General features: G+C 35.2%; 1 protein-coding gene across 1 annotated transcript in view; it reads left to right on the top strand.

Moving 5' to 3' along the window:
• CNTN1 (contactin 1) overlaps window positions 1-24,924 on the top strand; it is a 401,067-nt gene that overhangs the window by 227,147 nt on the left and 148,996 nt on the right. Inside the window, exons 2-6 of the mRNA XM_065932171.1 lie at window positions 5,523-5,660; window positions 7,053-7,085; window positions 14,859-14,991; window positions 18,710-18,882; window positions 21,287-21,382. Of these exons, the coding sequence (XP_065788243.1) occupies window positions 5,606-5,660; window positions 7,053-7,085; window positions 14,859-14,991; window positions 18,710-18,882; window positions 21,287-21,382 (490 nt within the window). The 5' untranslated portion in view covers window positions 5,523-5,605. The remainder of the gene's footprint in view (window positions 1-5,522; window positions 5,661-7,052; window positions 7,086-14,858; window positions 14,992-18,709; window positions 18,883-21,286; window positions 21,383-24,924) is intronic.

The raw sequence follows: 24,924 nt of genomic DNA, 5'->3' as shown, positions 1-24,924 counted from the left end.
GCTCTTGGCTGGTGGTTGGTTTCAGTGTAGGTATGGAGGCTTTTGGATGATCTCTTATTAATTAATGTGCCCTGTGGTCAGGAGTTCTCTGGTGTTCTCAGGTTTTGCGCTTAAGCCTCTTGCCTCTGGGTTTCAGTCTTATTCTTTCAGTAGCCTCAACACTTCTCCCTCCATACAGCACTGATAATAAAACTTCCAAGTTAATGGTGAAAGGATTCTCCACAGTGAGGGACACCCAGAGAGGTTCACGAACTTACATGAAGAACGGGAGAGGGAGGAAGGAGATAGAGGTGAGCAGGAGGAGAAAAGGGGGGATTCAAGAGAGGAGATACATATCTAGGTTGTACTCTATTCCCTAAGTGTTCTGCGCAGCCCAGAATACCCACAGAGATTCACAGAATTGGATTGAGAAGAGAAGGGGGAGGGAGGAAATAGAGGTGATCTGGGAGAGAAAAAGGAGAATCAAAAGGGGGAGAGAGTGATCAAACCAGTAATCACACTCCTGAGTAAAAATGGGTACTGAAGTTTGGATTCTTAAATGTCCAAAATTGATATCAAATACTGAAAAACAAAGATTAAAAATCTAGAGTAGAGGTTAGACTCTTAAAAATACAATAGTAAAAAAACCACAATAACAAAAAAATTTAAGAAATATATATGGAGTTCGCTTTAAGAATAGGGTCTTTTTTTTTTTTTGGCCAGGTTATAGTGGGTTATAAAAATGAAAATTAAGGAGTAATAGAGGGCTTTTTTAAAAAAAGAAAGAGAAAAAAAATTTTTTAATTAAAAATAAAAAAAATAGTAGTAAAAATATATCTAGGAATTTCTCTGGAGCTGTTGTGGGCAGTGTGGGTTCAGTTCAGTTTCAGATAGCTGCTTGTTCGAGCTTACACTTCCCGCTATCTACAGGCCCCTTCCAGTGTAGTCGGTGTTACCTACAGGGATTTTAACCTGTTGCACCGGTCCCTTCTGAAGCGGTTCCCTTTGTTTCTTTGGCTTCTGTTTGCCGGTCTCCTCAGTGTCTAATTTCCGCCCTGACACAGGCGGGCCGAGGTGGTCTTTTGCTTAGGTTCGCTTGTTCAGTCCTGCTGCGGGGAGGGAGAGGCGCTGCAGACAAACATCACTGGCCTGTGTGGGGAGTGCTCGCAGTGTTCCGGCCACACTGGGTTTGCCCCCGCTCACGGCGTGTGCGCTCTCCCGGTCTATACTGCTCAGGCCCCAGGCTGCTCTCCAGGGAGCGGGCCCTGCGTTGTGTGCACGTCCCAGGCCTAAGCCGCTCAGGTTCAGGTTCTCGGGTACTCCACAAAAGCGCAGACTCGGTTGGGCCTGCATTCTGTGCCTTCCCCGGTTGGAGCAGCTCAGGCCGCCAGGAGCTTGAGGGGCGCACTCCCCCCCGGTGCGGTGCGCCTTCTCCCCTCCGCGCTCCCAGCCTCAGCTTCTGTGCGCGCCTTGTGTCCGTTCTGGGGATCTGGACTCTAGCTGTGACCCTCCTGGTGGATGTCGACCATCCAGAAACTCAGGAAGTCTTTGGTTAAAAGCTGGAAGCCTGTCTGCAGTGTGGTAGGGGATGCCGTCTCTGGGGCCGAGTTTGCCCCTTTCCCCTCCCCCCAGCCTCCTGCCTCCGGCGGGGGGGTGGGCCGGTCTGCCGCAGGCGAGCTCTTCTCTGGGATCGCTCAGTCCTTCCTTCTGGGAACTGGCGGGTAGTGCCTAAGTTTAGGGCTTTTCCCCACTTAATTCTCTCTCTCTTGCTATCCCACAGTTTAAGTTGCTATCTCACCTTAGCTCCCTCCAATTGCCCTCAGGGCATTCAGGCCCAATCCTTACCCTAAGCAATGCCACCCGCTCCTCTCCGTTCAGGTTCAGCCCCTACTTGCTGGTGGCAGATGCAAGCGTCTGGGGTACTTTTCTACTAGGAGTTGCTTTTAGGCTTGTAATCTGTGGGTTTTATTTATTTTTCCTCCCGGTTAGGTTGCCCTCTGAGATTCGAAAACTTCCCCCAGACCCGCCAGTGCTAGGGTTTCCTGGTGTTTGGAAACTTCATCTATTAAGACTCCCTCCCCTGGACGGATCTCTGTCCCTAACTCTTTTGTCTCTCTTTTTATCTTTTATATTTTGTCCTACCTCCTTTCGAAGACAATGGGCTGCTTTTCTGAGTGCCTGATGTCCTCTGCTAGCGACCAGAAGTTGTTTTGTGGAGTTTGCTCAGCGTTCAAATGTTCTTCCGATGAATTTGTAGGGGAGAAAGTGGTCTCCTCATCCTATTCCTCTGCCATCTTAGCTCCCTCCCATTATTCTTAGTTTCTTGAAATCGCTCACTCATAGTTACTCTTCCATTAGACCTGCCCTCATTCTTTCCCAGATTCCCTATATGGTTAATAAGGTAAACAGACAAAGATCTCACTCACGTAATTTGTCAAAATTAATAATCTGAAGGATACTCTTCAGAGTAATTGTTCTTTAATTTTACCTGATTCTTTTTCTCTCTGGTCAGTATTGCTTCCTCTACAGTCAATTTAAAAAAAAATGCAGCAGCATCCCTTGCTCTTAAGATGAATATTATTAGTATGTAGCATTATTATTTAGAATTATTTATTATCAATTTAGGTTTATTAATTGATAAATTTGGACTATTTAAAATCCAATAATCACTGACACATTAAACTGCACATGCTTTGTAATTTGCAAAATGTTTGCAAGTATATTCTCTAAGTTGATCTTTACAAAGAGAACTGTTTGATTGACACAGCAGTTTGGCATAGTGTTTGCCTTTCTCCCTTCCTCATTAGAGGAACTCATTTTATTTTATTTTATTTTATTTGTGTAATAAAGTTTTATTAAAGTATAAAGAAGATAGAGAAAGCTTCTGACATAGGCATCAGAAGGGGGCAAAAGAGTACCCCCTTTGCTAGTGTTAGCAATGGAGTTATATATAGAGGAACTCATTTTAATTAGTGTATAACTAATTAAACTCAGTGTATAACTGAGTTTATAACTCAGTGAAAAGAATTAGAAACCAATGGGCTGAGAAAATGCTGAAATGTCCATTTTTGGAGACAAACTTTAAGAGATATAAATAATGTGTACAGGTTTCAAAAATTTTAATTTAGGTTTATATTTGAATACTAATGATAACAAAATAAAAAGCTGAACTCTTCTTTAGGTCATTTAATTGATTCCCCTGCCTCCTGAAGGAATTTATCTTTATTCTTCACCTTTGTTTACCTGTTTCTTTTCCTTTCTAATCAGTTCTGTTTAGTAAAAGAAATAACATGAAATTTAAATTTAAAAGTCTAGACTTAACACAATCTATACATTTGTGTAGTTCTCATCTTCTTTTAATGTCCAAGAGAAATAAATTGGTCATAAATCAATCTTGGCATTTAAAAATTATCTGTTGAATATTTTTCCTCTTGCAAAGATATTTTAAAATTTTCCTGTTGCTCCACTGACCCATTTTTACTATGTTTGATCTAAACATTCAACTCATTTTTTTTCAAGAAATAAGTGATTTTTCACTGAAAAATAACCTATAAACCAAAAGGGAAAAATATTTTTCCTGGTTCATGTAGTAACACTAAATATTTTTACCGTCTTGGAAAATGCTTGAATTCTGGCAAATTAAAGGGGGTAAATATGGTCTTAAAGTCCATCACATTTAAAAAAATAAGTGGTACTCTACATGTCATTATGATGCAAGAAACAGTACCATTTTATTTTGGCTGCTTTAGATAGCATTTAAATATATTTATATATTGATAACGATAACATTAGGTATTTTCAGAATTGTTTCCATGCTCTAGTTTATATTTTACATTCAATTCTATGACATGAGATTCTTATATCCTATTTCTTACATATTCTTTGAAAATATGATTTCATTTGTTTTCAAATTGAAGAGCCTATTGTGTCTCAGTTAAAGAAGTCTCTTTCTAATGCCCTGGTATATTTTAAAATTTGTTACAGTACCACCACCCGGTCCATCTGAGACATATTTTGCAGTGTTTTTAAAAAATTATTAACATGCTTTCAAGTTTAATATGTAGATCCAAATAAGTCCCTACACTGACCTGTGTACACATAAGCATTCCTGTAAATCTGTGAGCTTTTTAAGGGCAAGCAGACTATGTCTTTCTTTTTGATTCTTTTATCTGCATGCTTGGTCACAGATGGATCTACAAAGATGATGAGGCTTAAGTCAAAGAACCCCTCACTAAAATGAAGCTATTTCAATGCCTTGAAACCAATATAATCATGTGGTCAGAAGTTTTTACGGAATTTTATAAAAGCAAAATATTTTACTTAGACTGATGCATAGTTTTGTAGCGTAGTTTATTATTTATTTATTTATTAGTATTTTTCTTTTAAATTTGGCTGTGTTGCATCTTAGTTGCTACATGTGGGATTTTCCATGTGTAGTGTAGGATCTTTCACTGCAGCTCATGGACTCTCTAGCTGTGGTGAGTGGACTCAGTAGTTATGGCACATGGGCTTATTTGCTCCATGGTATGTGTGATCTTAGTTCCCCGACCAGGGATTGAACCTGTGTCCCCCGAATTGCAAGGCAGATTCTTAAACACTGGACCACCAGGGAAATCTCTGTAGCTTAGTTTATATTAGTAATTTTGTCTTGTTATCTTTAAGGATGGCTCTCCAAATTTTAAAGAATTTGACACACAAAACCTAGCTTCTCTCTTATAAGGAGCAATTATTTATATTTTGTTGAACGAAAAAAGGAAAGAAGTGAAAGCAGAGAAAGGGAATAAACATGTTATTAATCATATACTTTGACATTTAAAAATTTAGCTTTTCTGGCAAAGATTTTCCATAAACCACCAACAGGCAATGCTAACATATAACTCTTGTATAATGTCTATGAATTTATAAAATTCTTATACAGATATGGTTGTGGTGATGATTTAGTTTCTAAGTCATGTCCAGCTCTTGAGACCCTGTGGACTGTAGCCTGTCAGGCTCCTCTGTCCATGGGATTTTCCAGGCAAAAATATTGGAGTGGGTTGCCACTTCCTTTGCCAAGGAATCTTCCCTACCTAGGGATTGAATCCAGGTTTCCTGCATTACAGGGGGGATTCTTTTACTACTGAGCTACTAGGGAAATTCTTATACAAATATATATTTTACTAAATCTTTCTACCACTGCTTCAGGTCAATTTAATCTTCAGGTAAAATAGTTGACATTGAAATGTTCACAACTCTGCTATTTGTAAAAAGATGTTACTGTGCTCAATTATTAAAAACTTAAAAAAATGTCAATTCAGTGACTTACTCTTGTTCCTTACAATGTCAGCACTGGGAAGAAGCTGAAGCCCTCATACCAAATCTACTCTTTTCATTACAATATGATGTTTACAAATGTATTTAAATAAACTAAAACTTATTCTACAAACAATAAATATAAAATAAAATAGAATTGATAATATTGTTGACTCCAAATGATGTATTTCCATTCCCTTTCTTTCCTTTTTCTTATCTTTCCTCTTTTCTCTTCTCTTCTCTTTATGCAGGTGTTTAATATTATCCAACTGCCATAAAGTTAAAGATTTTTTTTTGAAATTTGAACCTAAATTCTACTGAACACAAGATCAAAATGTGGTTGCTGTTCAGTCTCCTTGTAATAATATCTTTTAAAACTTGTCTATCAGGTAAGAAATATCCTGTATATAATATATAACTTCCACAATTTATGTCAATGTAATTAATATTCTTTTCACTATATTGAATCTGGTGTGTAAAGTTCAGAATTAATATTTTCTTTTGCCATCTGGGTCAGGCAAGTAAATGCATATATATTTAGGCTGACACTTCTGTTCTTTTTTCTTTTTAGTTTCAATTAAAATTTTGTGAGATTTAAATCAATCAATCTTATATAGTGATGTGCTGGTAAATGTTTAAAATATGAATATCTGGGAGGGAAAAAATATCCCTGCTGTAGCATTTGTCAATTCCTACAGAGTAAATTGTCATACTGTTGTCATTTTCAACTGGAAACCATTTAAGGTGGTGGGAGAAAAGTTATGCAACAACACACCATTATATAGTATGTTCACTATAGGGGTAAAATCGACTTAACCTCATTAGTATACATAAAAGTAAAATATAGTAAAATATTAGAATATAAGGGATTTTAAACTTTTGTTACTTTTATTTTTTATGTCAATATAATTTAATTTTTATTATTGGCTAGTCAATCTTTTGAAAAACAATTCAAAAATAATATACAGTGTTTTCAAGGACTTAAGAATAACAATGCAGTTTTAAGTATACTGTAGTTTTAGGATAAACAAACACTATGTTTCATTTTTCAAAGATAAGTGTGAAGAATTCAAAAATATTTTCTAAAGGTACATTGTATTTTTATCTGAAGCAGTGTGTTTTCTAATAATATTTTCTGATACCTCTGTCCCAATTACCTTAATTCAGCACTTGTTGAGTTGCTATTAAGTTCAAGATATAGATGGATCTCATATTTTCATTTACGAACTTCCCTTGATTGCTTTAATAATGAACTTTATGGGCATCCTGTTGTATTTCTTAATTATTACTAAGGAAATAAAAATGGTATTTTACTTTGGGGAGTAATTTTTATTATGACTTCAGGATAAAAAAAAGTAATAATTTTATTATCAGTACTTAAGAATTTTAATGATATAAACAATAATTATACATACATACACACATATAGGACTATTTGCATATATGCATATATATCATTTAAATATAATAAAGAAAAATTTGTGGTGATGTTATTATTGCTGTCTACCTTTATGAATAAAAAAAAGCAAAGATATTCTTATTAGCACTGAAAATTCATGCCAATTCTTTAAAATTTTGGTGCTGTAATTATAAAAATGCAAAGATAAGAAATAAATATTTCCAAAGATATGGTCATACTTCAGCCTTAACGGTGAAGAGCTGATAATCTAATTTCATTAACTAATATCTCCATTATTTGAGTAACATTTGAAATCAAAACTTGAAGAGCAGCTTTGGAATTAATTTTTTTCTGTTTTTTTGTCATTTTTTTTTCTTTTTAGAGTTTACATGGCACAGAAGGTATGGTCATGGAGGTAAGTTGATGAAAGGGTAACTTTTTAAATAGATTTCTTCAAATAAACCATATTTCACCCCTATATTAAGCTATTACGTTTTCAAACTTATAGCAAGTGGTTACAATTAGAGCACTTGGAAATTTTGTAGATGTTTCATCTGAGGTCTTCATGCAACTTATTTGATTACCAAAATAAATGAATAAATACACCACAAGCAAATATCCAAGTAGAGAACTGTAGTGGATAGAATATATTCAATGCAACCTGTATTTTTCTTTCATGTTTTATAATAATCCTATAGTACTTAATTTTGCAGCAATATTTTTAATATTGTAAAATTCTAGCTTGTTTTGAAAGCCTTCTGCTTTGCTGCAAGAAGAATTAAAGTTAATAAGCTTGGGACCTTAATATTCAGTTTAATTAGAAATCCAGATAATGAAAAATATTATTTATCCTTCATTAAATATAACTAGCAATCCTGATAGTTTAGATTATATTTCAACCACTAAATAGTTCTTGCTAGAAATATAGACTAGAAAAAATAGAGTCTAGTGTAGGATCAGTCTGGACTTACATATTCAACCTGGTATTCACTATGTGATCTTGTACAAATTTTTCAATTTCTATGAGACTTATGTTTCCAACATGTAAAAATCACAGAATTCTTGTGAACACTAAAAAAATAATGTGATGATAGCTTACAGCACAGTGACCTACACAGTAGGTGCTCAATAAACATGGTAAAACTGGTAATCATTGAAAGCCACAGTATCGTGGTAGGAGAATGAGTAATTAGGAAGAATCACTGAGTAATCAGTGCTATTGCTTCCATGCCAAAGAAAGATTTTCATGCCAGAGTGAGTCAGAATCTCCATCGATAGGGGATTTATAGAAAGGAAAGTCTCAGCAAGAAGCATATCAAAGCTATTTCTGTTGTTTCCTTGTGAGTTAGCCTATATAGTGTGAGTCTAGGCTATATAAAGATCAATGATGTATGCTCCTTGATTTCAAGAACCTTACATATAATAAGGAATAATAAAAGTAAGTGGATAACAAATTCATAAGAAAAATATGATAGGCTCTTTAAAATAATTGAGGAATTAATAAATATTTCATGATGGAGCTAGTAGGCAAGGGAAACTGGAAGTATTTCAATTATTAGAAATGGAAATAATTCTTAGAGGAAGTAGAACAAATAAAGCACAGAAGTGGGTAAATATGGACTGTGTTAGGTCGCTAATTCAAAGAACACTTGTTCTGCAGGATGTTAGTAGGACTTCATTGTCAAATAAATTTGAGAAAGGCTAGTTCATTGAACTTCAACAGTTTATGATTATGTGTATTGTTTTTGTTCAGTCCCTCAGTCGTGTCAGATTCTTTGCAACCCCATGGACTGCAGCACACCAGTAATGGACATATTCGTTTCCTAGGACTGCTATAGCTATAATAAAACCACCAATTGGGTGGCTTAGAACAACAGAAATTTATTGTCTTACATTCTGAGACGAGATCTCCCAAAGAAAGGAGATATTAGAGTCAGGTTTCTGCTGAAACCTGTATGGGAAAGCTCTTTCCTTTCATCTTTCAGCTTCTGGTACCCCAAAGACTGGGCTTCCTTTGTGGCTCAGATGGTAAAGAATCTGCCTACAATGCATGAGACCCAGATCAAGAAGATCCCTATGAGAAGGGAATGGAAACCCACTCCAATATTATTGTCTGGAGAACTCCATGGACTGGAGTTCTGGCGGGCTACAGTTCATGGGGTCACAAACAGTCAGACACAGCTGAGCGACTCACACACACACACACACACACACACACACACACATCCCAAACATTCCTTGGCTTATGGCAGCAAACACAGACAGACATAAGGTAGGTGTGAACAGATGCCCAGACTGTTATGCAAAACACAGTGTCTAGAGCTTTGAGGTTGCACCATAGGTCAAGGAAGTGGTTGTCATTAATAACTGTGAAAGGCTCTTTTTAGGCAAATAAAATCATGCAAGGAAAATTTAGTCAACTTAACCATTCTGATAACCTGATCTTAATTTTCCTTCTAATAACTGGATTCCTGTACATCCTCAAGACCAACTTGTTATATTTTACCTATGATCTATTGCTGCACTGTTACCTGTTACCCATGAGACTAAAGAACTGATGAACCAGAGTATTCAAAGCCTAAGCCCTAATGTCCTTATTCTCTTATCAGTGAGGAATGTTTGAAAATAGAGATAATAATAATGCTTTGAGCCAATTTAAATATTGTCTCATTTAGAGAGTTTACTGTATTTTAAGAGGGCTTACAACACTCCCCAGGCCATACCCACTGAATATTGTAAACACTGTAAAAATTCAAATATTAGACTCTGCTAAAATTCTGTTCTCATTGCTTTCTTCTTGAAACTCTCATTAAAACATACTTATGTAAAATTATGTTTGAAAACTAACAGATTAAGATGACATATTACAGAATGAGAACTAGGATTTCTTTCATTGAATATAAAATGAATAAAAACAACTCTCAAGCACAAAATGTAATTATACTTTCAATTTCCAGAGATAAAATAGGATAGCAAGGTTACAGTGGATCATCTCTACATAGCAAGAGGTGAAGTATTTCATTTAAGATCATACACTAACTGACTACATTAACTGTGAGACTGAGAATGTTACTGAAAAAAAGCAGCAGTTTTTGCCTTTCTGTTAAACTTCTTGATCCAATTTAAGAAATGAACTTACTTCTGCAATAGATGACCACTATATGGTAGAAAATAAATTTGTATTGAGTAAATCAAAGAATGATTTGAAGTAATTTTTTCAACTAGCCTGAGAAGTTATCTATATAACTGTGTGCTCCTTTTTAGAAGACTCTATCTAGCACCAAAAAACAGTGTATGTTTTAAGAACAACCTTATCTTGTTAACATATTTTCCATTTGTTTCTGTGCCCTTTAACCTCATGATACTTCCAAAGCACGATAATTTGTCATCTAATTATTTCCATTGCCCTAGAAAAAAAGCAGTGGATAACTTAATTTTTGTTAACAGAGATTATAATGCTTGTATTAATGGATCCTTTGCTGAACCTTGTGTTGTATTACCCCTGAAAGTTCTTTTTCCTTGATCTGAGTGCCCTAGCTCAACTAACAGAGCAATGAACTTGGATAGTCTTCAAGGGGGTTATGAAGCTGACATTCAGAAGCTAACACTGAGCATACCAAAGCAATTTGAAGCTGGTGATGAGTAATTTATCTCCCAAGAGCCCAAATATGTCCTCAAAATAAAATGCATATTGTAATTGGTAAACCACCTAATAAAATATATTGTTTTATTCAGGCTTGAAAATATTAGAAAAGCCAGAAATATTTATAAAATTTATAATATATGCTAACATTTTATAACATTTATAAAATAATATTAACTAGAAACAAATGTGATATCAAAAGTGTCAGATTCTCCTTTTGTTCTTAAAATGGGTAAAAGGAAATATCTTAAATATAATATTTTGTCAAAATGGAAAAATTCAATGTTTTATTGGAAATTAGTTTCATATTTTATCACTTAAAGGGTTCATTGTCTCTTTCTGCAAAGGGCAAATGGAAATGGAGCACTTGGAAATATCTGCATATGATTTTGGAAAAGCATTTGTTGAGAATAAAATAGCATGAGGCACTGATAATATTCAGTTTGGCCTATAAACTTCAACCCAACTCACCCTCAAAGTGTTTTATCTTTACTTCAATCAGTAGAGGGTTTGCTGATCAATAGATATAGTCTGATCATTATTAACATGTAGCATTTCATTATTTTCAATGGAAATTGCCATTGTTGATATCTTTTCCAGAAAAAAAATATGCCTTATGATCATGATGAAGGAACATATGTTCAGTTTTCTAAAAGCTGATGAATTTTTATCTCAAAATTACATATCTTGAAATCAAAAGATATGCTATCAAAAGAAACATTTAAAACCATGCATTTTATGAAGATATGCAGGTGTGCAACTAACCTCTACCTCCACACAGATGTATGTTTATGTGCAGCTGTGTTTGTGTTTCAAGGCACCATACAATATTTGAAATAATCAAGGCAATTAGGAATGAACAAAACTCAACTATTTCAAAGTGGTAAAACTAGTTATTTTAAGAAAATCAATAAATTATTAACTAAATTGAGAATTCAGGATTGTTATAATCCCTATAAGGCTTCCCTGGCGGCTTAGATGGTGAAGAATTGACCTGCAATACAGGAGATAATGACACTACCAGAGGACTCTAGAAGCAGGTGCTAGACAGGCCAAGATTAGCTATTTCTATATTGGAAATACAATACTGTTAAAGAATCTTTAGTTAATGCAACTGTGCACCTATTGAGATGAGTTCAAATTTTGTAAAATTGTATGTGATCACACTTATTAAGTTAAGTACATATTTAGTTAGTGTAAAGTATTTCCAATTTGCTACTTATTCCAAAATTCTCCAATATATGTTGAAATGGACCTAAGGAAAATCTCTAATCTTGAAGACATAAAATCTTATTAACAGTGTCTTTCACAGAACAGAACTTTTAAACTTGAATAAAGTCCAGCTTACCATTTTTTTTTCTTTTATGAATCATGCTTTTGAAATTATGTCTCAAAATTCTTCACCATATGCAACGTCTGAATGAAGTTATTGACTGAATTAAGGACAACCAAAACCTCTAGTTCATTAAACTGTAACCTCACAGAAGACCATTTAAAATTCTTATGTTACCTCTAATGTAACAAGTGGAAACTCAAGATCTAATCCAGTGTAGATAAATGAACTTCTGTTTAAGTTTTATAATTGCACCAAACATTCATTCCTCTTTAAATTTGATGATCTTCTCTGTTGATAATGATAGTAATACCATAATCATCAAGCTTGTATATAAATACAATGCATTTAGAAGATATTCATGAGCTTAAACTCCCCTAAGATGTATTTATTTTAATATTCTGAATAATTAGTATGTTTAAATTTTTAAAAATTGCTTAAAATTGTCACCCTATTCATTATTCATCAAGAGTTAAAGTGAGAATAGTATTCATCTTACCTTCAAGAAGAGAATCAAAATATGTTAATAAAATTGAACTTCATTGCTCATCTTTTTAAGCATTTTTGTGTGAATTGGGAAGAAACAGCAGAAGCTCCAAAGCAGCAGGGTTACTAAATTGCTCCAGTTAGGAAAGCTGGGCAATTGAGAGAGATTCAAAGAAGAATTCATGAGATTGTCCAAGTGGGAGAAGAAATATCACATGACTTATGTCATAGATATGGGCTTAGTCGCTCAGTCATGTCAAACTCTTTGCAACTCCATGGACTGTAGCCCACCAGGCTCCTCAGTCCATGGGGACTCTCCAGGCAAGAATAGTGGGGTGGGTTGCCATCCCCTGCTCCAGGAGATCCTCCCAACCCAGGGATCAAACCCAGGTCTCCCGCATTGTGGGTGGATTCTTTACTATCTGAGCCACCAGGGAAGCCCAAGAACACTGGAGTGGGTAGCCCTCTGCAGGGGAACTTCCCAACCCAGGAATCGAACTGGGGTCTCCTGCATTGCAGGCGGATTCTTTACCAGCTGAGCTACCCAGGAAGCCCTTTTTATCATAGATGATTCCAAGGTTATTTCTTTGTGAGGTCAAAAAATCTAGAACCTACATACAAATGAAGGTCTTGTTATCAAGGATTTGAGATTCATTACATTTTTCCCTGTCAGGCTATTACTTCCTAAAGGCCAGAAAACATTGGACATCATCAGGTAATTATTTGAAGCAAAGCAGAAAATATTATAGTATTTCTAGTTTTTAGCCTCAAGTATATGGAAATAAACAGCTTAGAGCAGGACTTCAAAAATCATTAGCAAGTGACTTCTGTGAACACCTTGCATTCATCATCTTACTTATGGTTGCTATAGGCCTATGGAGTTCTTAGGGCACATGCCCCAGTTCCTTTTTTTTTTTTTTTTTTTAGGGTAAATACCATATAGAATGAATGACTTGCATAAAACAACAGCTAGGAAACCAATGTTGAGCTAAATCCCATTTCCTCTAGTTCCTCCAGTTCTGATCCTGTGATTTATCTGTGATCTGAAATAGGATGATGCTATTTAATGTAACTGAGATCCATGAATTCTTGAATGGCATTTTCAGCAAATTCCAACTAAAACTGAGGATTCTCCCTTTGAAATACTTCAGGTCAGTGTAGAAAAATTAATACTAGGAAAATTAATACTCTTCATACTGGGAGAAGCTAGCTGAGGATTTTTATTAATCATCTGTGTACACATAAATGTGTATCGACATGACGCTTGTGGCACCAGAATTAGAAGAATGAATAAAATTTGGCTTCTGAAACTTTTGGAATTAGTCTAAACATTGATATATGTTAAGACATGTAAATTAAATTTTGAAAAGATTGGCAAATTCATGAGAATGTGGGTTGTCTCAATGTAATTTCTCACAATAGTCAAATGAGGTAGGTTTTAATATTATCTCCATCTTATAAGGGGTGATATCAAGGCTTGGAGATATTAAATAATTTTTCCAAAAGTACTAATAAACTTCACTAAGGCAAGATTTAAATGATGTAATTAAACTGCTTGTTAAAAGAAACTGGAAGAAAGCTCTTATCCTCAAGTTTAATGTTAGAACAGCCAATTTTTCAGTATGACATTTGCCTTATACTTGCTCTTAAAAAAATAAATTGGAAGAGTGAACCACAGCTTTTGATTAAGCAGAGACCTACAATGAGCCCATGTAAGAATATTCCTCCTTTCTAGCCATATATATATGTATATATACAAGTATGAAGTCATCTGGAGCATCTGGCTCTTCGCTGGGCTCTATAAAAAAGCTTCCAAACTGATGACATGTGAATGATTCTCTTCCTCATCCTGCTGTGAGGTGTCACACCTCCTCTCCAGAGAGGATACACTGTCAGGAACAACTGCTTCAACACTGGTATTTTTGTGGTAGATTTTAAACCAGCTGGCCAGATCCCATATCCATTTACTGATAACTCATGGATTGTTCAGTAATTTACGGATTGTTCTAGATGCTACCAGTGCTGGTCACATGTTTAAAGACAAAAACAAAACAAGAACTGACCCAAGAAAAGGACCCATTTCCTCAGAACTTCTACAAATATATTCATTCTATTGTTCAAAAATTGTTAAACAATTATTATGTTCCACACTGCTAGACAGCTGTGGAGGAGAGTGCGGTATAGAAATTATGGCATCTGCAATCTAGTAAACCTTTCCCCAGGCATCTGCAATCTAGTAAAACAGAAAATTGCATCAGGAATCACAGCAGCTGTGTTAAGTACCATAAGCCTGCTAGGGAGTTATAAGAATGTGGACCTACTAAAACTCGGAGGGGTTTGAGAGTTGGCTTCCTGAAGGAGCTAACTTTATGACTGTCATTAAGGCTTGTACAAATTTTGATGGGAGGAGAGAAATGAGACGGTGGTTCCAGAAAGAGAAAAAGCTCAGAGGCATGAAAGCATGACTTGTTTGAGAAGCCCTAATTAGTTAAGCATGGCAACACAGAGTGCTTTTCAGAGAATGATGAGAGATATTAAGTAGAAAAGGATTTCGAATCAACCTAAACGTTTTCCTCAGGATTATAGAGGCAAGCATCTTTGGTTCAAATGACACTGGAGATTCCATGTTTCTGACCTTTCTTTCAAAAAAAACCTTTTTAAATGCACTCATTTTTTCTTTGGTTTCTAAAATAAAGGAATATAAAATAATTTTATTTTTCTTATAGTTTCTGAGGAAGACAAAGGATTTGGACCAATTTTTGAAGAACAACCCATCAATACCATTTATCCCGAGGAGTCACCGGAAGGAAAAGTCTCGCTAAACTGCAGGGCACGCGCCAGCCCTTTCCCAGTTTACAAGTAACAGACCTCATTGCTCTTTTCAGAGTGAAGTGTTGGACTAAGATTGCAGATCAGCATCTGTGATCCTGTACCTATAGAGAAAGCTATGACCCAAAGCTTTCTACGAAATCTTGGGTCATCATCAAAAGTATTGTCATACAGCTAATTTTCAAAAAGTTGTTTAATACTGAAATAGTTTTCTTAAACATATGCATATAATTCACTTCCTATTTTCCTGCACAGAGAATGCCAGTACCATTTCACATTACCGCTTAAAAATTGGCTAATGGAGATCATACTATTAAGTAAGACAATGGTTACATGAAAAATATGCAGAATTTAAATATATGCACTTGAGGATAAACTGTTCTTGTATTTATTGGCCTGCTGCTGCTAAGTCATTTCAGTCGTGTCCGACTCTGTGTGACCCCATAGACGGCAGCCCACCAGGCTCCTCTGTCCCTGGGATTCTCCAGGCAAGAACACTGGAGTGGGTTGCCATTTCCTTCTCCGATGTATGCCTGCATGCTAAGTCACTTCAGTCATGTCCAACTCTGTGCTACCTCATGGATAGCAGCCCACCAGGCTCCTCTGTCCACAGGATTCTCTAGGCAAGAGTGGGTTGCCATTTCCTTCTCCATATATTGGCCTAGATAACTGATATATACAGATGACAGATAATAGTCTATATTAATCACATTTAAAGAGCATATTACATAGATAATTCTAGAAAACACCATTTCAGTAGTCTCAAATCTATATTCCAGACAACAAAACAAATTCCTTAAACGACTCTACCTATCAGACTATCTATATATCTCTTCATGTTTTTTCTGGAGTACATATTAACACCATCAAAAATAAATTTATAAAAAGTAGCAGTCAGTTTTCTTGCTTCAGAGTGTACAGAAAAATATACTAACAGTTCCTAGTCTGACATAAAGAATAAGATTTTAAAATTAACCAAATGCCAATGGATTTTGGTTCCATGAAGACAAAGGAAGTGATTGACAGGGAAATTGGGGCTCTCATGTGTTCATATCACCAGACTTAATTGAAGGTTGTCATTCAACAAAGTTGATTTTAGTAGTAGATTTTTCTTTTCATGGATAGAAAAACAACTTTTCATTGCTATTAAAAAGTTATTATGAAGAATACCCATTCCTTTCCTTTCATTATACTTGAACTCATTTCTTCTTGCCTCTAACTATAATTGCAAAATTTTTCTTAAAATAAAATATAAATTTATATGCAAAATCACCATCTTGGAGTGCAATATAAGAGGATATGCTATAAATTATATAAATAGCATATTTGTTCTGAAAATATTTGATGGGCTAGATTTATTTCTACCCTTAAGTCGTTCATGATGGGAGTTTACATACATAACCTTGGACTTGGCACAGTATAACTAATGACAGGCTCTAGAGAAGCACAGAATTTTACATCAAGTACAGAATTTTACAGGAAAGGAAGCTGTGTCCTATATAAGTAAATTGACTTGCTCCAGAACTAGTAAATCACAGATCTAAGACTGAAACACAGGTTTCATGACTTTCAAGGAAACATATAATTTTTGTTCAGTATTCATCTATCTAGACAGGTTGATAGTATTTCAAAAGCTATTTCAGTGATGGTTATTCTGTGATTCTCTTTCCTTGACGTTCGTACACGTGGAACCTAAGCAAATCAGCCTCCAGGCTCCCGTGGAGAATAAAAGAACAGAAAGAGGTTGTTCTCAGATAGTGTCTAAGAACGTGTGCTTCTCTTTGCTGCCCTGCTGCCACCATAGAGACTGTAAGAAGCCAAGCTTTACATCACTAAAATTGTGTACATATTAACACCCCCTTCCATCTGCCTCCCTCCAGTCCCATTTAGTTTTCTTACCACAATTTAAAAAATAACAATAAGAAGCAAAACTTTGCTTGGCAAATGTATCATCACCTTCCTCCCACAGACTGCATATGCATTTAAGTCCCCAGGGCAAGTATGCCATTATTATCTATACAGTAATGTAGAAAACTGATGGGAAGAAGCAGATGTTTTAATTGTTGTGAAGATGGTCTGCATTTGACAGCAAAGTAAGAAAAATTTATTCAGCTCATGCTGTAGCTTGTCTGACAAAAGAACACTTGCCATGATCAAAATTTACTTAATATTCAAAGAAAACCATACTAACCTTGGTAATCATGCAATTTGTCATTCACATAGTACTTTTATATTTATGGTATGTTCTGTGATAATTTGTTATTCATCACAACATCATGAAAGATAAAACAGGGAACTTTTTACTTATCAGTCTTGAGACTTTCACTATCTTGCCCTGTCTCCCACAATAACAAGAACTCTAATAAAGCTTGTATTTAAAGCTGTGTGAAAGGGATTATAACGACGGTGAATATTCCGAAAAATTAAATAGATGAGTGAAGTTACCTAATCACAGCAAAATTTATCATTAAATGACATCAAGAGCAGAATCAGACCTACTGGGAAGAAGTTAAAACAAGAAATAAAAACTTGGAGTGAACATAACGGGGAGAAATTTATATTGATATCTTATATTTTGATATAACTAGTGCCTCACAAGGGAAACCACTGCCTTGGCAAATGCTAAGTTACTTGACATTGGATGGTTCAAGCAGGGACAATTTTGCCATCAGCTAGAATGAAGGGGATGATTTATTCATAGGGCTGATATTTGGTAGGTTTTGAAAAGCAAAGTATGGTTTTCTGTGTTTGCTTTTAAATTACTTCCCAAACTGTAAAAATTAAAACTAAAAATGTTCTAGTAACTTGATTTATTAAAAATATTATAAAATTATTAGGCCTTTCTGGCAAGATGCTCACCCTAATCAGAATTCTGCAGCCAGGACATGAATGATGGGGCCACAGCCCACTGGTTGACATAGCTCTCGTCTTAGAACACTGCAGAAGACATGAAACCTTAACCCTAATAGAGAATGATTATAAAATTATGCAGGTGGTCAGCTTAATCGAAAACTATTTTATATATGCAATCCTCTCATCATCTCACCATGAAAGTTTCCTGATTCTAGTTAGATTCTCGATTCCTGTTTCTAGTTAGTTTATTCACCATCACCATCAATCTACCTGCAATAATGTATCTGTGGCCTGGAGCAAGACCCAGTTGACTTTAGCCATTTTCAAATGGTGTGATCGACCTCTAGTGGTCAGAATATGGCATTAACTGAGTGAAACCTTGATTTCTATTGGTTTGTTTTATTAAAAATGAAATTTTATTCAAAAATGACTTTGATATTGATATCTTATATTTTGATAGCTTATATCTTATACTTTGATATCTTATATTGATATATTTTATTTCTACTATAGTAATATTTTAAATATTTATATAACATTTATTTATTCATGAATCTACTGCATAAATGGTTATCATTTATGATCCGTGTATATCTGCTAAGAAACCAGTTTATGTAGAAAAATTCAATGAAATATTTGTCCTTTGGAATGCCTCATGCTAAAAAAGGAAATATTTCATATACTTGAACATTTACCTTTCTGTGCCTGAACTAAATTATAAATCATGAGCCCAGAGACATGGAATTATAGAATATGAAGAAATACCACTCTGAGTCAACTGCTTAATTATCTCTCATATGGAGCTGTACTCATATTATTTTAGAACAGTATTATCCCAGTATACTGATTTCAGTCCTCTTGACCTTTGATATGGCGTTTACTTATTTTTTCATAGATGGAGAATGAATAATGGGGATATCGATCTGACAAGTGATCGGTACAGTATGGTAGGAGGAAACCTTGTTATCAACAATCCGGACAAACAGAAAGATGCTGGAATATATTACTGTTTAGCGTCAAATAACTATGGGATGGTCAGAAGCACTGAGGCAACCCTGAGTTTTGGATGTAAGTAATTGTGGCTTTAAAATGGGTATGTGCATTTAGGTGAAGAAAAATTTAGACATCATCAGAAGAATTAAGCAAAAAAAGAGAAATCGAGGAGAAAGAAAAGTGAGAAAGACTTACAGTTGAGGTGGGTTTTACAAGATTACTGGGCCTTAATTGTGTGGAGAAGAAAAACAATTCCAAGAGAGCAAAGTGTTAGGAGGAGTATTATGAATGCACTTAAAGTAGTGAAAGATAACACTGAAAAATAAACTAAGGTCATGTTCAGAAAGATCTTGAATAAGTTTCTAAAAATTAATCTCAATGGAAGTGCTGAGCTTTGGATTCTCACTGGGGACGATATTGTTCCCAAGGTAGTGAAAATCTGTTCTTGGAGGGAGGGAACCATGTTATATATTACAACATAATGGTCTTATTCCTTAGTATTTAATTTTTCTTGTTAGGAATGAATTAAATGGTCTCTTCACATTTAGAGGAGACATTGTTATCCACAGTGAGATAGACCCCAACTAAGTTTTAGAATAGGAATGGCATTCCAGGGAGGCATCAGGACAGGAAGTGGATTTGAAGGGTTCTTTGCAAAAAGGTAATTATGGGAATGATACTTTTTCAGAGACATAAACATATTAAGATTTAAGTTTAAATTAAATAAAATTTCTCCTTTTAGGGACAATAATAATGAAAATAGTTTGAGAAAGATTGTGCTAAACTAAAAGTTAGAGGTTATTATGAAAGAAAAATGTGTATTGGGAGAGGAGTTCGACTAGATGTTCTCCATACATGATTTTATAAGTCAGCATTTAAATATTTTGCAAAATGAGTTATAGGATGAAAGTGACATTTTATTTAAAAGGACCAGAGTGGTGGTGATTACCAGAAGGGAGTGAGACAAAATCGGCAAGTGCAGTCAGATTAAATTCAGGTGGTGACAGTGAGAGTGCCAATGATAAACTCAATGCTTGAAGAAATATACAACAGATTCACCGAAGGAAAACGACCTTGAATATTTTCTTAAGGAAAGTCTAGTCAAAGGGCAGAAACATTTTGCTCTCTTTAAAATGGAATGGGAGCAATTAAGACCAATTTCAAGGATAGAAGGAAGCATTTCAATGGTCTCTTCACATTTAGAGGAGACGTTGTTATCCACAGTGAGATAGACCCCAACTAAGTTTTAGAATAGGAATGGCATTCCAGGGAGGCATCAGGACAGGAAGTGGATTTGAAGGGTTCTTTGCAAAAAGGTAATTATGGGAATGATACTTTTTCAGAGACATAAACATATTAAGAGAATTAAAAACTAGATTTCATAATTTGAGTACTGATCATAGCGTATTAAAAAGCAGAAACATTACTTTGCTGACAAAGGTCCATTTAGTCAGAGCTATGGTCTTTCTAGTGGTCATGTAAGAGCTGGACCATAAAGAAGGCTAAGTGCCCAGGGATTGATGTTTTCAAATTGTGGTGCTGGGGAAGACTCTTGAGTGTCCCTTGGACAGCAAGGAGATCAAACCAGTCAACCCTAAAGGGAATGAACCCTGAATATTCATTAGAAGGACTGATCCTGAAGCTGAAGCTTCAATCCTTTGGCCACCTGATGTGAAGAGCCAACTCACTAGAAAGGACAGTGATGCTGAGAAAGATTAAGGGAAAGAGGAGAAGGGGGCTACAGAGGATGAGGTCAGATGCCATCACCAACTCAATGGACATGAGTTTGAGCAAACTCTGGGAGACAGTGAAGGACAGGGAAGCCTGGTGCGCTACAGTCCGTGGGGTCGCAGAGAGTCATACGTGACTTAGTGACCGAACACCAGCTGATCACACATAAGGAACTGGAGATGAGACAAGGCTGAAACAGAATGAGAACCAGTAACACAAATGAAGAATCAGATAGTAGACTATCAAAGAAACCAAGCAAAATGTGAGTTCCAAATACACAGACAGAGTGAAGGAAATAAAAACTGAGGAAAATCCAAAATTTGAAGGTCAAGATTATTGACCTTCACGTTCCTCAGCTCGGATTCTGCTCCTCATCCTTCCTCCTTCTCCCCACTGGAGTCTTCCCTCAGACTTTCTCTGGTAAAGCCCTGGGTTTGTCTGTGCACATTGTATTTCCGGATACTCTTATACAGATTCTTCCTAAATCGGAAGCAAAGTTTAGAAAATGCACAGGCTTCTGGGTTGCCACAACAGTTACACAGATGCTGCCAATATCCGTATTCTTCTGTAATGTGTACACATTCCAGCTTCTGAAAAGGCTGGAAATAAGCTTTTGATAAGCTTCACCAAACCAACAGAGAAATATTGTATCTAAAACTGAATTAGTAGCTGAAAAAGAAACTTTAATGGGTATTAATTTTTCTATTGCCCAGAGAATGAATGTTTTCCTTCTTGCTTTCACAATCAGATCTTGATCCTTTCCCACCCGAGGAACGTCCTGAGGTCAGAGTGAAAGAAGGGAAAGGAATGGTGCTGCTCTGTGACCCTCCGTACCATTTCCCAGGTAAACTCAGCTCTTCTATGATTATGAGCATCTAGGAAATGAAGTGGGAACACTTTTATTGCTTAATGATATTGGAGCATTTATAATTAAGACTCAATATTTGTATAACCTTATAAAACATCCCTTATTAGAGCTTATAGATGCTTACTTTTTTGATTCTTTAAACAGTTGTCCCTAATTCCAAAGGTCTGCACTTTTATTTCTTAATGATATTGGAGCATTTATAATTAATACTCAGTATTTTTAAAACCTTATAATACATCACTTACTAGAGCTTATAGATGCTTGCTTTTTTGATTCTTTAAACAGTTGTCTCTAATTCCAAAGGTCTATGATCATTTCAGCTTATAAATGACATATATGTTGGATTATGTTCCTATTAAAGTCCTGTTACACTGGAGAAAATATGGTAGATTTTCTACAAATAATTCCTGTAATAGAATAGTACCAAGGAGGAAGTAATCCATCATTTTATTAATAATTTGGCATCTAAAATATACTAGGAACTGTAATTAAACACCAGAAAGAAAGAGACATAATAAATTGTTAATCTCTTTAGGAATTCTAATCCACAAACAAAATGTGAGTTCCAAATACATATAATAAAAAAAATAAAAGCAGAGGAAAATCCAAAATTGGATGAAGAGCAAGATTATTGACTTTCATGTTCTGAAGGATTCTACCCTTCATCCTTATTCCTTTTCCACACTGGAGTCCTCCCTCACATTTCCTCTGGTAAAGCCTTGGGTTTGTCTGTGCACATTGTATTTCCAGATACTCTTATACAGATTCTTCCTAAATATGAAGCAAAGTTTAAGAAATGCATAGTCTTCAGAATTGTCACAAGAGGTACAAAGGTGCTGCCAATGTATACCTGTACATAATAAAGGGGTTAAACTGAAGTTCATCTGTTACAAGATTGGAATACATGTTTTCAGTAATTTGATATGGCTAAAATGAAAGCTACAAAACCATTGATTAAAAGATGAACACTGCATATATAATATTTTCACTCATTTCATTTATCAAACATTTCTTCAAACAATGTATTTATACCACTTTTCTCTCATAAAAAAGTATTCTGGGTTCTTATAGTTTTAATCTTATGTCAAGTTGTCTTTAAATATCTCTATATAGAATGACTCATAACAGACTATTATAAATCTGGAATATATTAATATGGAATGTACATACATATACATTATTCTGATTACATATAGATAATAGACTGCTTATAATCAGATGTTGATCATTTTTTTCTTATAACTGTGGGAGAAAGATAATTAATTGATATACATAGGAGAGTCAGTAGACATGAATCTGAGCAAACTCCAGGAGACAGAGAGGACGGAGAATCTGGCATGCTGCAGTCTATGGGGTTGCAAAGAGTCTGACATGACTTAGTGACTGAACAACAACAAAAGGAGAAATTTATGAATTCAAATGTTGTAAAAAATTTTTCATTGAAGGAGTGGTCTTTGTTTTTTTAAAGAACTGACAAAGTTATGAAAAAATCCGTTCATGTTCATAGTGTTTCCCATAAACCATTGTCATCTGCTTTGAGTGAGATTTTCATTAAAGGGCTTTGAGCAGAGGAATCACAGGACATCCTTAAGTTATAGAAAGGCAGATTTGGTTACCGTTGTAAGAAAAGACTCAGGAGAGTGTTAAGTGAAACCAGGAGCTCAGTTAAAGGTATTGCCATCATGTAGGCAATGAATGACGGACCAGAGCAGGGGAGCTGGAGGGAGGAAGAAGTAGTTAAATTCAAGATATATTTTGAAGGAAGAGGTAACAGTACAGGCTGGTAGACTTTATGTGTGAGATATAAGAGAAGCACAGGAGTCAAGATGGCATCAAAGTATTTGTCATGAGCTCTGGAGAGAATGGAGCTGTCTGGAAGAATAGGTGTGGACGTAAGAGTGAGGGGCCTAGTTTAAATGTGATTACCTAAGGAAGTGGTATAGATAGATATATGGGGAATGGTTCAAGGAACACAAGCTATGGGATTTTTCTGAGATGAGTCTTGTTTTCAAGCCTCTGTGGCATCTTTACAACTTTGTTGACTTAAGAATTTCACGGACCAAGACTAAGGTTGGTAGAAGCTTCAAATCATTAAGCCAAATGAGTATATTACCTCTTCATCCTGATAAAGATACAAATGTTTATATGGGTAGGGGCAGGACTGGGAGGTCTTTTAAATAAGCCAAAGAAGCATCATTAATCACAGAATAGAACCTGAACAACTCCTCGTCTCCACTTGTGTTCTTAGTGGATTATGACCTCTTTGAACATTAGACATGACTCCTTCAAATATGAGAATGGACATATGCTTAAAGACCATAGTATGTATATGCATGTGTTCTATTTTACCATTTCCATGTCATAAATCTATCTTTCCATGATATAGAGTTAAGGTTTTGTATATTGTAGTTAATATTTCATGGATTTGAAGGTATAAACGAACCTACCTTTGGATTCTGAACCTCAAAGAACGTTATATATGCAACTATTTATAGTAGTCAAATCTTGTTGGCTCTATTTGGTGATCTGATAACCTAAAGTTTACTCCTTACTAAATCAAGAGCCATAAATACATCTCAGCTTGCTTTAAAATTTGGGAATAATAATTCTTGTGCCACCTACTTCACAGTCCTTGTTATGAGGTTCAAATTTAATGTTTTTAAATTATAAAATGGATATTTAATTTAAAAAGATTATTATTAAAGTAAATAAAATGTATTTAGTACATTTAATGTTATATTTTGAATCATCATTAAAACAAAGTACATCTCACTTCACTAAGAATTTTTTTATTCACGACTATTGAATTCACCTCTGATTTATGCACAGGAAAAAGATCTAGGGGACAATCTCATCATTTACAATAACTACATTTTTCTATGGATTTGGGTGTTCTACAATTTCTTGCAAAGAGGAAAACTCTTATTTGAACCAGTTTGTTTATTTATTAGGAATACTTATATATAACTATATCAGTAAAAATGTTGATTCAATTTTATAACAATACTTGATAGGCAACAGATTGCCTAGTGCCTAGCACAGGATATGTGTCCATCAAATATTTGAGAAATGACAAAGTAAAAGAGTAAATAAATATGTTCATTAAATTGATAGATATATAGTGATTACAATTTTAGCAAAAGATAAATTTTCCTGTTTAGATCTTGTTTTATTAAATAGAAGCATTAATTCATTAATGTGTAAGACTTTCTAAACCCCTGGATCCTCAGAAAATGGAAACATGATTCTTTGATTCCAACTAATTTTCAGAACCATCAGAAACTGAGTTACACATCTCACAAAATAAAAATAATATATGTGCATATTCAGTAAGTGAGTGAGGTCGCTCAGTCGTGTCCGACTCTTTGCGACCCTGTGGACTGTAGCCTACCAGGCTCCTCTGTCCATGGGATTCTCCAGGCAAGAGTACTGGAGTGGGTTGCCATTTAAGAGAACAAAAAACAGCCCATCATTTGAAGAGTGAGTACTATTGAGAAAATACAGGATATATAATAATA

This window comes from Muntiacus reevesi, chromosome 4 (assembly GCF_963930625.1).
Source record: "Muntiacus reevesi chromosome 4, mMunRee1.1, whole genome shotgun sequence".
Classification (NCBI taxonomy): domain Eukaryota; kingdom Metazoa; phylum Chordata; class Mammalia; order Artiodactyla; family Cervidae; genus Muntiacus; species Muntiacus reevesi.
This window is presented reverse-complemented; position numbering and strand designations above follow the sequence as displayed.